We start from the raw sequence: 16036 nt of genomic DNA on the forward strand, positions 1-16036 counted from the left end.
CGAAATATTTTTTGGGTAACTAAAAGGATTATGTGACTCCCCAAGTATAATAAATGTATTGTCTGGTTCCAAAAAGGATGAATTACAACTTAGAAATTTTCAAGAAGTTTAAATTAGGGTATAATAGGAATTTTTTTTTGTCCTTTCTTGATTTGTCAAAATGGACAAGTAAATAGGGATAGTTAATAGAGGAAATATGGACAAGTAAATAGGGACAGAGGGAGTATTTTATTTCCGATGAGCTTGTTGGATTTTATACTATTTTTGGGTTTTCTTCTATTAAAATACGATAATTTCACTAACTAGACAAATTAAGATGTTCATCAAAATTAATTGAGGATAAACTGTTTTTATTAGTATTATTATGTTTAAAATGAATTAATATTAAGATGTTCATGTTTGGATAAAAAATACATGTTTGATGATGTATTAAGAAAATATTAATTAATTTTTTCCCTATCAAAATCTGACTATACAAAATATTGTGTTTATTTAAAAATTGATAAATAGAAAAGTTCAATAAATAATTAAATCAATCAAATATTATATCAATCAAATATTTTGAAAAATTATGTCCATTGGTAACGATGATGTCTAGGTGATAGTTATGTATGTCAATTGGAGATGGTTTTACCCCGTGGTTGGTGTTGACGGCGATAGATAATTGTAGTGAATGTCAACTAATATATATATGAGTGGTGGATGATGATGACGATTGACAATATATTTTGATAGATAATGAAGGTGATGGTATATAATTATTGATGATTGTTATAATAATAATGGCTACATGGCTAGTAATAATGAGTTTAAATAATTACTAGTGATGTTGACGATTGATCGTTGTAACTAAATACCAACAATAATAGTAACTAAGTATGCCGGTTGTGCGTGTGAGATAATGCATGGTAGTTGATAATAGTGCACGACGACGACAAAGTGGAAAGAATAATAATGAACTATCATCTTTGCAAATATTTTTAATTAGAAGTCTTTGGACGGAGCGGCAACAATTAGTAAGGAAAGTGAATTGTTCAAAAATTGTAGGAGAGTCTTTATGAAGTACTCGATGGAAGATATTCACTTGGCTTCATATTGTTCAATAATTTGCCTAGACCCAAAAAGATCAAAGACAAAAGGCTAGATTTTACTCTTTCTAACATCAAAAACTTTTCTAGTTGGCGACAAGATTTGAAATCGGACCTGTGTTCTATTATTAAGCATGTTTAAGTGTAATTATGTATCATCTAAAAACATTAAATTATTTAAAGATAGTACATTTTTAATTACTTAATTATATTACGTCTAAATACAGAAAAACTCATTGATTCTGAACAAAAACATGTATATCAATACCTGACTATTTAATCTAACATTTTATATATCCAGGTGGAGCATGAATGTAACTCTGACTTGGAAACTGATCAGAACAGGTGAGAAACAAAGAGCTATTAAGAATGTTTCTTAGAATCATGGTTACCACAGCTTCTAATAGGATTTAAGTTATATATACTTAATGTGTAGGGGATTTTTACATTATTGGAGTGCAAAATTACTTGCCATATATTTTAAGTTACTAATCAATACTTTTGTTACATCGTCGATGCATAGAATTTAATCTCAATATAATTTTGATTAATGCATTGATGGTGGAGAAGAAAAATTACAAATCACATCACTTGTACAATAATTAAATTAAAACATTATGTTAAGCATAACTTAGTGTAATTTTTTTTTCACAAAACAACTTCTCCATCTTTACAAAGTAGGATAAAGTCTGTGTACATATTGCGCTGGTTTTGTTGTTGTATATATTTTAACTGATATAATTAAAATAGTACTTAACTTAAACCCTTAATCTTACAGTACTGCCTCTATAATTTCATGTTGTATCTGAGATTAAACTATATTCCACATTGTACCCATATAAAAACAGGAACTCCCAGAAGAAACTCGATCCTTGCGAATCGAGATGTTTACGTTTAAAGTTCTCACACGAGGTTGCCCCAATGGTATTTACTGGAGAGTGTATTTTTCCCAATGGAACCAAATTGGAATTGGTTGATGCTGTTACTGGGCAACAAGTGAGACATGGGCCTCCAGCCTCAGCACAAGTTGAAATATTTGTACTTAATGACGACGAAAATTGGACAATTGAAGAACTAAACAGTCATATTGTGATGCAAAAAGGAGGTGGAACATCAAGGTGCGACAAAAATCCATATCTGAGGTTGGAAGGAGGCGTTGTTTCTGTTAACGAAATTAAATTCAAGCACACTGCAAAGCATATGAAGAAGTCGAACGGGGTAAAGCTAAGAGCAAGGGTTGTCGATCAACCTGAAGTGATAGAGGCCGTGACAGGACCCTTTACTGTCAAGGATAAACGTTCAAGTGAGTATTATATTTCTACTTTTTTAACTTTAATAAACTAAATAGTGAGTCAATTTGATCAGTTACGTTTTTCACAGAAAGCAAGAAGCGGTACCCTCCATCACCAACGGATGATGTATGGAGACTAGAGCATATTTACAAAAATGGTGCTTTCCATAAGCGGTTGACTGAAAACGGTATAAAAACAGTGGAGGATTTCCTAATTGAACTCAAAAACAATCCTCAGAGGCTACGCCATGTAAGAAATTACTAATTCTATCCAAGAACCTTAGTACTACTATTTTGCAAAATTTATACTTGCGCAACAATCAGGCCAATATACTGATTATATTTTTTGTAAGAAGCAATACATCTGAATATTTATCACTTTTTGAACGTGTAGATCCTTGGCAAAAGCATGTCTGAAAATTATTGGATAAAAGCTACAACGCATGCTAAGACTTGCAATCTTGATGGAAGAAAATACTTGTACCATCATTTGGAGACGGAACAAAAATTTACGGTGGTGTTTAATGTTGCTGGTCAGGTGATGTGGTTGGACTCGGGGTGTGGTTTACATCATTTCAAAATGCTTTCTGAATCACACAAGGTATATATATTTATTGATTGATTGTGAGAATAGTGGACTATTTTGTCCATTTCTAGTTCCCTGCTGCTTCAATTTTTTGATTGACAAACAGGCGTACGCACACAAGTTAGTGGAAACTGCATTTACAAACTGGGAAAATGTGGAAAAATTTAATAACGAGATACCTTTCATGGATCACTTATCACCCTCTCTGGAGCTAGGATGCATGAGCAGATGTAACTTGGGGAATTTGGTCGAATGCCAGTCTTTAGAGTTTCAAAATACTTGCGTGAGTACTACTTTAATTTCTCACCAAATGTTAGTATTTGCTTACCACACTACTAATACGAGCTTTGAAAATCTCTCTGAACTATTTCGTCACATTTGATTCAGGGAACGACTGAAAGTAACTGGTGGATAGACAGTGCTGAATGTTCTACTGACCGGCAATACGAGTCAGATCATGAGATGTCTCTTGCTATAACGTCTCCTGGCCATTCAGGTTGGGGGTATCTAAATTCCCCCAACGATATCACATCTGCAGCGCCTATATCAGATCAATCAGGAGATTGGGAGGAATTTATACAATTTCTTAGTTCTGATGAAATTGAATTTGAGGATGAGCTTGGCCAAGCCAACAACGACTCTGTTGCTGAAACAAGTTCCACACAATTACAACATGGTGATCATTTGCAAAACTTGAAGGATTCTAAACATGTTTACACAAATGCTAATCAGCAGAGCCAAATGAACAGTGTCTCATTGGTTCCAGTGGGCTCGACGTGCAAAGGCAAGTCTAAGAAGGGCTGGATCAAGATATCTAGCATACTGAAATGGTTATCTCTGAAGAGGTTTGTTAAACTTAAAAAGCTCCGTATGACCAAGAAGCGCAAATTAATTTTCCCACAGTGAAACTGAGAACAAAAAAACACTAGCTCGCTCTGTCCTATTTAGCTGTGGTGGAAAACGATCAACAGACAACATGTGAAGCTAGGACGTGGATGAATAATTTTGTGTGTCTTTTATGAATATCTTGACTTCATGTTTCACGAAGTTGAGAACTTATTGAAAGTACTTTTGCACCGTTAGACATGCTTTACAGTTGCACTATATATCGTATCAGCTTTCGAAAAGGAAGTTCTAAACCAAACTAAACAAAAAGCTAAGAAGCGTCGGTCAAGCTAGTGTTAGGAATGAAGATTTGTAGAAGAAGTTAGCAAGCATGTGAGAAATTCTCTGGTCTTAAACTACTGTTAATTAATAGCTTTACCAATGTGACAACGCGAATCGCTCGATGCCTCTATCTATAACTATCCTCTGTTTCTATTTGAATATTGTTATATACTCCTATTAAATATAAATGTGAAATTAACTTGTGAATTGTGTGGTTTTTAGATAAGCTTATCTACTAGCTTATAAGTATGATAATTTATTCAACGTGTTTGGTATAAAATTTATATGCTACGTAAGTACCTATAAATAAAAAATAATTCACCATCTTTAACAATAATGATAATTTCTGAAATCTTTTATGAAGTTTGGACTTATAACACAATCTTCAATTTCGTGATAATAAATATTTTGGAAGGGACTATCAAAATTGAATTATAAATGGTTAATTGTTACGGAAGAAAATTAGATTTCAGATTTTTATTAAGTTTAAGTATGAAAATAAAATATACAATATAAAATTAAAAAATAAAATAAATAGGTGATAAGTTTATTAGTAACTAGCATATTGAATATGATTGGTCAATTCTTTTTATAAGCCAATTTGACAGCAAAATTGTTACATGCAAATGCATTTGAAGTGATTCAAACTCGTGTGCGGTCAATTAGAACCCACTTGATCGCTACTCCACAACTAAGATGTGTTCATTGTGAGCTCACGTATATAATCACTCACTTGATACCACGTGGGTCTGTTCCTAATGGCTGGTTATATATATTGCACTGTATGAAAAGAGAGAAGGTACGCATTTCAATTGTAATTTTTCAAAAATTAAAAAAAAAAATGTTAAAATTTTAATTCATAATGATTTGTGAAGTTCAAATCTAGAAATAGTTCATATAATTCAATGTTTTAAATTATCTAACATATTTTATCCTTGATATTTCATAAAATTCTAATTTTCACATCAAAATATAACAACACTTAATAGTTTTGAACCCCGCCATTGTGGCCATTTAATTAAATTTATACTACTAATATAAGTAGAAATAGCTTCCTATTTTTCTAGGCAAGTAATAACTCAATATTAAGTTTGAGTGTGAATAGTATTAGTATGTTCACTATCCAACTTTCAAATGAAAATGTGCCAATTGTCAAATGGTCTTTGCTTCCCAAACCACTTTTAACTTTAAACAAAAATCCAACCCACCACATTAACAGATTAACTTATTTTATATTTCATCTTTCATCATTCATATTTCTCGTTCTTTTTTTCTCTAAATTCTTTTCTAGGTTTCCTTAAAACTACCAACAAAGAATGAGGAGCTAGTTGTTACTTCTTATTTCAAGAAACAAGAAATGTAGTTCTACAAATAATGACGAAACTTGAAAAAAGAGGTACGATCCAAGAAAAAAATAAAATAAATGAGATCAATTTTTAATGTATTCTTAACTTGATTGATTTTGATTTGTGAGATAGGTAAGATTGATTATAAGAAGTAAAAAATAAATCTTTTAATTTTCTTATTTATGTAAGGTTTTTTTTGTTGGTTTTAGCTATGAATTTGCTTTCTTTTTGGTTCGCTGTACTTGTTACTTTGGCTTTCACATATTATTACTTGCTTAGATTTTGACAAATTTTATAGGATTCTTGATTGATTCTTAGATGGGTAAAGATCAACCTTCTAATTTTTTTGATCAAATTTTCTTGATTAATATTTATATATATATTTTACTCTTATTTAAAAAAGAATACCGTAATGGATAATAACTTAATAATTAATTTTTTTTTCAATTGTCAATAAAACATTTCATGTATTATTTTATAAGACAAGAATAAACATAAATAAATTATTGTATGCTACATAAATATACAAATATTTAAATCTCTATTATTGATTATAGTTTTGAAACTTTTTTTCAATATAATCAATTGTTACATTAACTATCAAAAAATGTTATAAAGTGTTTTGAAATAAAATTAAGACTTCATTTCATTGAATATGCCAATTAGAGTATCATTTTTTTACCATATAATTTTTTGTAATACTTTTAATTACAAAAATCAATATTGTAGTGATTGTTACCTTTTAAATACATTCAAAATTAAAGATAATATTTTTTTTAAAAATTAATTATTTGATAATCTAATTAGTTTGAGCTTGAAATGTTTAATAAAACATCTCAAAGAATTAAAGACCATCTTACAAAGTCAATATTAAAACATAGTTGATTCAAATTGAAGTGAATTAGACAAGTTAAGAAATAAAAAGTAATTGTAAATTTAATTATCTACATTTTAATGATAACTACATCAATAATAAAATTTCAAAGATATATGCATAATAATTAATAAGAGATTAACACCAAATTATTAAGAAAAATTTAACTAATACTAACAATAAATACATAACTTATTTATATTCTTCTTAGGATATTTATTTTCTTCCAAGTGTTAATACGGTTCTTAACCCTGGTTGTCTCTATTAGGTATTTATCTCCTCCATCTTTTTGTCTGCTCAATGCTTTGGGGATTAGATACGTATCTGAAAAAGTATTGGTCAATCCTTAATGAAAACAAAAAATAATACTCTACTATATAGTATGAGAGAATATTGTTATGTGGCAAATTAAATTAAGTTATTGGTACCTGTCAGTACCTGCCCCATTTTCCGTGCTGAGAAAATAGAACGTGTCTTATTGATTGGATTTCATGTCATAAATCTAAATAGGTAGTTAAATATCATATGAGATTTGTGATAATGAATAAATAAATAATGACTCGTGAATTAAGAGAGGTATTCAAATATCGTATGATATTTGTGATAATGAATAAATAAATAATGACTCGTGAATTAAGAGAGATATTTAAATATTGTATGATATTTGTGATAATGAATAAATAAATAATGACTCGTGAATTAAGAGAGGTATTCAAATATCGTATGATATTTGTGATAATGAATAAATAAATAATGACTAGTGAATTAAGAGTAGATTAAAGAAATCACCTAAAATATAATGTTTGATGAAATAGCTCGAAGAATTGCAAGAAAAGGAACAATTTACCCATCCGACTAAACTCAATAATGCTTTCGCCTTAACTTCCAACCCTCAACGGCCACTTCTAAAAAAATAGAATAAAATTCGTCTTTACTTTATCTTGTGGTGAATTTATGTGAAATTCGATATAAAATTGTGAAATTAACTTATGTTACTTTTAGATAAGCTTATAAACTAGCATACAAGTATGATAATTTATCCTATGAGTTTGATATAAATGTCTAAAAAATGTATATGATAACAACTTATAAATAGAAAAATGTTTCACCATCTTTAACGATAAAGATAATTTCATAAAGCCTTTCTGAAGTTAGGAATTATAACGCATATCTCTTTTAATTTGTGAAAAAAAATAAAATAAATAAATAAATAAATATATATATATATATATGTGTGTGTGTGTGTGTGTGTGGTAACATAACTATTATTTAACTTATAATGGACATATATATATGTCTGTATCAATTTTATGTCTTCTTTTATTTTGGATAGCAAAATGGGGTTTGGGATAGAATTCTGTCGTTAACTGTTGAAGAACCTTTATTTTCAAACATGTTCGTATTAATTATTTCCTCTTTGAACACCAACCCAACAATGAGGAAGTCAAAAATTGGCACGTTTGGGCCAACATGATCTTATAATAATATATTAGTTATATTAAATGAGACAAAATTTATATTATTATTTATTAACTTTAATTTGTCTTCGATAATTGCACAGTAGCGACATTTTTAGGAAACAACGATTAGATGGGAGTTCATTTAATTATTATTATTATTTTGAAGAAGAAAAAAGACTTGATATAAAAGTCAAGCAAATGAGAGACAAAAAGTTAGGGTCTTCATTTTTTAAAGTACTTTTTATTTTACTCCCTCTATTTATTCATAAGGATACCACCACTTAGTAATTAAATTTTAAAAAGTCATCCAATTAATAATGGTTTCGTTAAGACAATCATATCAAATTATGCGGATTCATGTACTTTGATTGATGATTCTTTTCAATCATAACTAGAGTAGTACTTAACAATGAATTGAAACTTTGACAACACAAAAATAGATATATCATTATGACCAAAAGTTTTTATTTTCTCCAACGCACTTTCATATATAGCACCTGTACGTAATTTTTGAGAATAACATGAATTTCAACCTAGTTTACTACATTTTTCTTCTTTATTCCTTAATAACACCATCTTAATTAGATTGAACAATTATTAATTTTCTCAAAATTAGCTTATTACTCCCTCCGTCCCATTTTATATGAGGTACTTTGACTTGGCACGGAGTTTAAGAAAGAAAGGAAGACTTTTAAAACTTGTGGTCCAAAATGAATGATAAAAATTTGTATAACTGTAAATCATTTCATTAAGGGTAAAATAGATATTTTATAGTTAGATTATTACTTTATATAGAAATGTGTCATTCTTTTTTAGACTGACTAAAAAGGAAAGTGAGTCATATAAATTGGGACAGAGGGAGTATTAATTTTGGTAGGTTCTCAAAATCAGCTTATTATATTTGAAAAGCATAATCTTGAATTGGGTTATCGTCGAACTAGAAAAAAGCAAGTAATTGTAAAAACCACTTTTCTAGTCAAGTCAGGCCGCAAAGTGAGACTTCCCACTCCTAATTAGTAATTCAGATTCCTCAGCCATGATTTGCAGTACATATCTCTTTTCTTGAAGAAACAATAATTTCATCGCTTATAAGCATAAGACGTACGTTATAAAATTTTAATTTAGCATTGTATATTTGAGAATTGATTTTTAAATTTGAACTTAAAACTCAGGCAAACTGAAGTAATATTATGAATTTTGACTTATTTCTGTTATTTTGTTTGAAAACACTTTTTTTTTAATCTTACCTCCGCCAAACACCACACATCTTTTTTCGTCTCAATGTTTTATTACTTGCGATATTTTTATTATTACGAAAAATTGGACTCTATTCATTTTTTATTCTATCTTTTTTTTTTTTTTGAAACCCACGAAGTATCACAAGGCAAATGTTTAAGAAGTAGAGATTATAAAAACATACACGTCCCATGTACTTAAGAAGTAAGAACTACTCGTAGATTTACCATTACACGTCAAATGCTTATGTTCTTTTATTAATTTTGACTTTCGTTAGATAACATAATCTTTATTAAGAATTTTATTCTGGTCGGCAAAAAAAAAAAAACGTGAGTTCTTTTCTGGGAAATTTATCATCTTCCCGTCTAATTAAATGGTTTAGATCGCTAACGTGTCCGCCAAACTCCTGACAAAATGATTAAACGTTTTGCTAATGACAGCATAAATGGAAATAGATATGTATCTAAAAAAGTATTAGTTCATTTTTAATTGGAAAAAATTACTTTACTATAATATGAGAGAATATTGTTATTGGCTAGAGTATAAAGTGCAGCCGTAAAATATACTGACTAATTGGTATCTGTACGTACCAACCCCTTTTTACACGCTGAGAGAAATAGAATGTGTGACAATGATTAGATTTCATGTCATAAATTTCAACACGTACGCATTTATATTTAAATTATGTGAGAGAATTGAGATGAATGATAAACTAAAATTAATAATGACTCATGAATTAAGAATAGATTAAAGAAATTGCCTAAAACAATTATGAAGATAAAGATAAACTTTCAAATCAGACTTTAAGTTGACTTATATCATTTTAAGTTTCGCCCTAATCCCCATTTACAATTGAATTAGATTAGACTAGTTTTACTAACTTCGTTTTCCAATGATTCATTGATGAAATTAGGACGCCGGTGTAAACAGAATGTTCGCTTGAAATGGAACAATTTAACCATCCGACTAAACGTAATAATGCTTCTTCCCCAGCTTCCAAACCTTTTAATTTTTTTAAATTTTTATGTGTGTGTGTGAGAGCGTGCGCATGTGTTAATGTTATTTTTTAAAAATTCTATATTAATTATTGAAAGAAATTTATGTACTTGTATTGTAGAAAGCGGGTGAGTGAGGTTAATGAGGGGACATTGATTCCTTTCAACTGTCAAACAAACAACTTCAATTATGTAGAAAAACAGACTCCCAAAAAAGTAGTAATGTTCACACACTTAAAACAACGCGTATGTGATATTTTGGCTTTGTCGTCTACCAAATTTTTATTCCGGTTACACCGTTAAAATTAAACTAACACCCCATCCTACCCAATTTTTTCATTTAATTTGCTCTCAAAAGAAGGATAGTAATAATAAATAAGGCGCTTATGACATGATTATTCCACTGTAAGCATTTATTTTCAAAGAAAAATGTGGGATTGGCCATCCCACTCTATAGTTACAACTTATTGTAACGGCGGTTATTTAGGCCGTTAATACACACGCGTCTTCTAAGTAATGTGTAGGAAAAAGAGAGGTACATGCAGAATAGTAATCCTACTATATATATTTTAGTTCATTTTCCCTACAGAATCATATAGATTATTATAGCATTCTTTTTGTTGGTTTTTCTTTTTATCCAAAGATAATATATAGTTGATGGCGGCACTTAATATAGACATGTTCGAAGAAGGAAACTCAAGCTCAAATACGGAAACAACAAACTCTAACACTCCTCCTTTTACCAGGTAATAAAATTAAATCACACATCTTTTTATTTTCCACATTATAATCGGATCAAGACACTGGTTACAATTTGTTGATGTAATTCATCAAATTCCAAATACGTTGCTGTATGATTTGGTTTCAAAAATTCATTTTTCGTATAGTAAAATGTACTATAGCTAGCAGCCTCTCTTTCTTTTTTTTTTGTCTCGTTCAGGAGAAAGAGAAACGTAATAATTAGTCGCTATATATCTATATCATGTGGGATCAAGTTGTACATGTGATGCATCTGCTTTCATAGAAATATTGAACCATATATATGGACTATGGTTGACGTTGACTAAGTCATTTTAATTTCTGGTGTTTTATTAGATCTCCATTGTTTCTTTCTGCAGACTCCTACGGCTTATGGTCGCCTTTCTGCTAACTTTCTGGTCGACTTTTCCGGTGAGTTATAAATATTTTCGATTCTTTAATTGTATGTACGGATTTGCTTTCTTTTTGGTTAGTTGTGTTAAGAATTTCCACATCGAAAAAGGGGATTTGTTCTCTTTATATGGACTTGGACAATCCTTCCCTCATGAGCTAGCTTTGGGATTGAGTTAATCCAAGATCCATTTTTTCTTTCGTTCACCAAGTAAACTTGATAGGATTATGTTGGTTCATATATATTCATTTGCTTAATTAGCACAAATGGATAATATTCCCCGATTGGACTTCAAGCATTTGTGGTTTAATTGGCTGCAAATATAATTTGCCCGATGTTTCTGTAAATTCTTGGCTTGTTTTTCACCCAAAGTTGTCGATCTATGCTGCTTGACGAAAAAACTTTGATATACTCCGTCCCAATTTATATAACACATTTCAGATTTCGAGATTCAAACAAGTTTATGACAGTAAAATTTTTATAAATATATAAATTTCATTTCAAAAAAATTAAAGATTTCATATCCAAATTTCCGGTCAAACTTAAGTTATTTGACTCTTAAAAATAAAACGTGTCACATAAATTGGAAAATGGGAGTATAATTTTGAGTGGACAAAATGAATGAACTCATGAACAATTCCCAGATCTGGTTGGGTTTTAATTAATATAACTACATATGGCATTTTTTTTTGGTTGGTGTTCATATATGTTTATTACAAAGGCCTCTTTTGGTATATGGTTGGAAAGAAATTAATCTTTTCTGGAACACAATATATATATATTTTTGGATACGTACTAGATTTTTTTCTTTGTGGAGAAAAGGGCATCAATTTTTTGTAAACTTAAAAGGGAAATTAATTAATCTAATCAATTGTAGATTAACCTCCAAAAAAAGTAAAAAGAAGAGAAGGATCAGACACTGAATGCAAAATCTACAAAAAGCAAAAAGCTGAAATATTCCTTTGTAAACATTCCTAGGAAAATGCATAATTAAGAATATTTTATTTCCTATGATCTTTCGTAGATTATTTTATGATAAATTATGATAAGTGAATATTAAGATATTCATTAAATTTCAAATGTTTGGATAAAATGATTGAGAGGTTGAATTAACAAAACACTAATTAAAATTACTTCTCCCCTTAAAATCTGAATTTACAAAATATTGTCTTTATTAAAAACTTTATAAATAAAATGGTTGTGGATAGTATAGTTGGTAACAGCAATGGTCAATGGTGACTGTTAGAACATATTAATGGCGATGTTTGGTATGGTAAATGGCGGCAACAATAGATAATTGTTGCGGATGATCGCTAATAGATAAATGGTAAATGTTTGATATGGTGGTGAATGGTGATGGAGGTTAGCGATATTTTGTGATAGTACGTCGATGATGGAGATGATTGTAGATAATGATTGATGATTGTTATAATAGTGATTACTAGTGATTATGATGATTTTTAAATAATGATTAGTGGTATTAACGAATGACTATGATAATCATTGGCAAGATGGTAGTGACTAGGGTGTCAAAAATGAACCCAAACATAGGTAATCCGCCTAAAATTTCAAGGGTTGGGCTCAAGATAATTTGAATTGGTTCAATCTCAACTCATTCAACCCTAATCCATTTTAAGAGAATCTTCAATTGAGCCCAATTCAATCTCCAATTTCAACCCGTTTTAAAACTTTTTACTAAGATATGTTCAAATATTAAAGGTATGAATTATTATCTATTTAACATCTTTTAGGATTTATCTATCTATTTTTTATTTTTTTAAATCTTGAGCTGAAATTCGAATTGTGATTATAAAAGTTAAATATCACTATGTTAAAATTATTGAGATTAATCGGGTCAAATTGGATGGGTCAAGACCCAACCCATTTTTTAGCCCATTTGAACCCAACCCATTTGAGCCCAAAGTAAACTTGGGCGGGTTAAGACCCAACCCAATTATTATTTCAACCCATTTTAATATCTCTAATTTCAATCCAACCTGCCCATTTGACACCCCTAGTGACTAAGTATGACGGTTGTGCATGTGGATTAATACATGGTAGCTGATAATAGTGAACGAAGGAGGCAACCATTAGTAGTAGAAGTGGATAGAAATCTTTAGGCGGAGACGGCGAGAATTAATAGTGAAAGTGATTAGAGAAAAACATAATTTTAATTACTAAATAACATTATCTTTAAACACACCCCTAATGTGTGGGCTTGATGTTTGTGCACATGCCAAACACGGGAATGTGATTCTTTTGTCGATGAGATTTGAAATCGGGACCTATGTTCTGTTATGATCATGCATATTGAAGAGTGATTATCTCATCTAAAAGCATCAAGTTATTATAGATAATAAATCTTTAATTACTTAATTATATTATGTCTAAATATACAAAAGCTCATTAATTCATCCGAACAAATGCATGTATATGACTATTTAATCAACATTTTATAGATCCAGGTGGAGGATGAATCTCACTCTGACTTGGAAGAAATTTTGACTGATCGGAACAGGTGAGAAACAAAGCTATTAGGAATGATTTTCAGAATCATGATTTCCAGTACTGCTTTTATTCATGTAGTGAATTTTTATAAAATTTAATGTGATTTACTACCATGTTATAGCAAATTGCGTATCATATATTATAGGCTACTAAACCATACGTGTTATATCGTCAATGCATAGAATTTAATCTCAAAATAATTTTAAGTAAAACATTGATGGCAGAGAAGAAAATTACAATCACATCACTTGTACAATAATTTAGCATTAATTGGTATAATTGATTTTTCAGAAACAACTAAAGTCGTCAATATGGGCTAGGTCCGTTGGGCCGGCCTGACCTAACCCGTGATTTAATAGGGCTGTGCTACCATTTTTGGAGCCCATTTAAGAGAAAGACTTTTTAGCCCGGCCTGAATAAGCCTGTCGATTTGTGGGGTTTGAGAAATATGGATAAGGCCGGCCGTGGGCCAAATAAAAATTAATTAAAAATAAATATAAAAATAGAGTATTAAAAATAACAGGAGTCTACGCTCAAAATCTGTTTAAAGTTTAAAATATTACAATTTAAATATAAATTATGTTTATAAAATATGTACCACATAAAATAAAGTTCCTAAAATTTCTAGGGGATACTACATAGGTCATAGCCTATGGAATATTATCATAGTTTTTGTGTTTTATTATGATCATTGGAAAACAATTAAGTTAATATTTCTATTTAGTTATTTATGTTTTTACTTGAAATCAAAATTAATAAATATTATATAGATAGTTTTATTTGATTAACAAGTAGTAACACTAGTCGATATTTATGATAATATTTTTAAATTATAATTTAATTTAAAAAATATACTTTTACGAAAAGAGGGTTGACCCTTCAAAGCCCGTAGCCCACACACTTGTGGGCTGGGCCGACCATTTTTTGGCCCACATAAAAAATAGGTTAGTCCAACCTGGCCCGTCAAATTGCAAAGCATGTATGAATTAGCCCGGATGGAATGGGTTAGCCCATATTGACAGCTCTAGAAACAACCTCTCTACCTTTAGGCAGGGTAAAGTCTGCATACTAGCTAACTTAGACCCTTAAAAACTTTCATTGCCTCTGTAATTTCATGTTGTATCTGAGATTAAACTATATTCAACATTGTACACATATAAAACAGGATCAATTCCCAGAAGAAATTCGATCCTTGTGAATCGAGATGTTTATGTTTAAAGTTCTCACACGAGATTTCCCCAGTGGTATTTACCGGAGAGTGTATTTTTCCCGATGGCACCAAATTGGAATTGGTTGATTTTGTTACAGGACAACAAGTGAGACATGTGCCTCTAGCCTCATCAGCACAAGTAGAAATATTTGTACTTGATGACGAAAATTGGATAATTGAAGAACTAAACAATCATATTATGATGCAAACAAGAGGTGGAACATCAAGGCGCGACCAAAATCCATATCTGAATTTGGAAGGAGGCGTTGTTTCTGTCAACGAAATTAAATTCAAACATACTCCAAAGCATATGAAGAAGTTGAACGTGGTAAAGCTAGGAGCAAGGGTTGTCGATCAACCTGAAGTGATAGAGGCAGTGACAGGACCCTTTACTGTCAAGGATAAACGTTCAAGTGAGTATTATATTTCTACTTAATTAATTACCTTTAATAACCTGAATAGTGAGTCAATTTAAGTTATGGTTTTCACAGAAAGCAAGAAGCGGTACCCTCCATCACCAACGGATGATGTATGGAGACTAGAGCATATTTACAAAAAAGGTGCTTTCCATAATCGGTTGACTGAAAACGGTATAAAAACAGTGGAGGATTTTCTAATTGAACTCCAAAACAATCCTGAGAGGCTATGCCATGTAAGTAGTTTCTAATTCTCAGAACATTTAACGTTGAGTGACTTTCTAGGAGAAGATTGCATATCTCTGCGCAACTTGTGATATTTTGTGGTGTACCTACACGTACTGATTTCCTGCATCTGGATCTGTTTAGGCCAATTTACTGATAATATTTCTCCAGGTTTCTGCCTTAAGACAGTTAATATTTGTCACACCCCAAATCCGGATGTGATGGCACGTGTCCATTTCCCACCGGACACGTCAACCTAACCCAACCACAACGATAGAGAAGTAGAAATACGAGAATAAAAGATAATAAATAAGCGGAAGACTTTAATTAAGACTCAACACTACCCAGAATTGGTTGTCACATGTACAAACCTCTAAATACAGAATTCGAATAAAAATATACAAGTCTCAGAGTATAGTTCTCGAATAGAACAAAACTGAAAGTAAAGATAACTCAAGGGCACGTCTGGAATGAACCGCTACCT

The 16036-nt window shown here is 30.6% G+C and overlaps 2 protein-coding genes across 4 annotated transcripts in view; both read left to right on the top strand.

The window, feature by feature from the left end:
- LOC102585463 (calmodulin-binding protein 60 A-like) overlaps positions 1-16036 on the top strand; it is a 39870-nt gene that overhangs the window by 17056 nt on the left and 6778 nt on the right. For 2 of the 3 annotated variants that reach the window (XM_006345121.2, XM_015307675.1), the window contains exons 1-5: positions 10696-10789; positions 11162-11213; positions 13653-13711; positions 14867-15324; positions 15403-15563. The exons of the other annotated variant lie outside the window; for it this stretch is intronic. In XM_006345121.2, coding sequence (XP_006345183.2) covers positions 10701-10789; positions 11162-11213; positions 13653-13711; positions 14867-15324; positions 15403-15563 — 819 coding nt within the window. In that variant the 5' untranslated portion in view covers positions 10696-10700. Of the gene's footprint in view, positions 1-10695; positions 10790-11161; positions 11214-13652; positions 13712-14866; positions 15325-15402; positions 15564-16036 lie in introns of those variants that run through there. 3 annotated transcript variants of the gene reach the window in all.
- On the top strand, positions 2980-4089 carry LOC102585796 (uncharacterized). The gene is made up of 2 exons (XM_015307676.1): positions 2980-3248; positions 3353-4089. The coding sequence occupies exons 1-2, from the start codon at positions 3150-3152 to the stop codon at positions 3869-3871; spliced, it is 618 nt and encodes a 205-aa protein (XP_015163162.1). The 5' UTR covers positions 2980-3149; the 3' UTR covers positions 3872-4089.

This window comes from Solanum tuberosum, unplaced genomic scaffold, assembly GCF_000226075.1.
Source record: "Solanum tuberosum cultivar DM 1-3 516 R44 unplaced genomic scaffold, SolTub_3.0 scf00062, whole genome shotgun sequence".
In the NCBI taxonomy this organism is placed as follows: domain Eukaryota; kingdom Viridiplantae; phylum Streptophyta; class Magnoliopsida; order Solanales; family Solanaceae; genus Solanum; species Solanum tuberosum.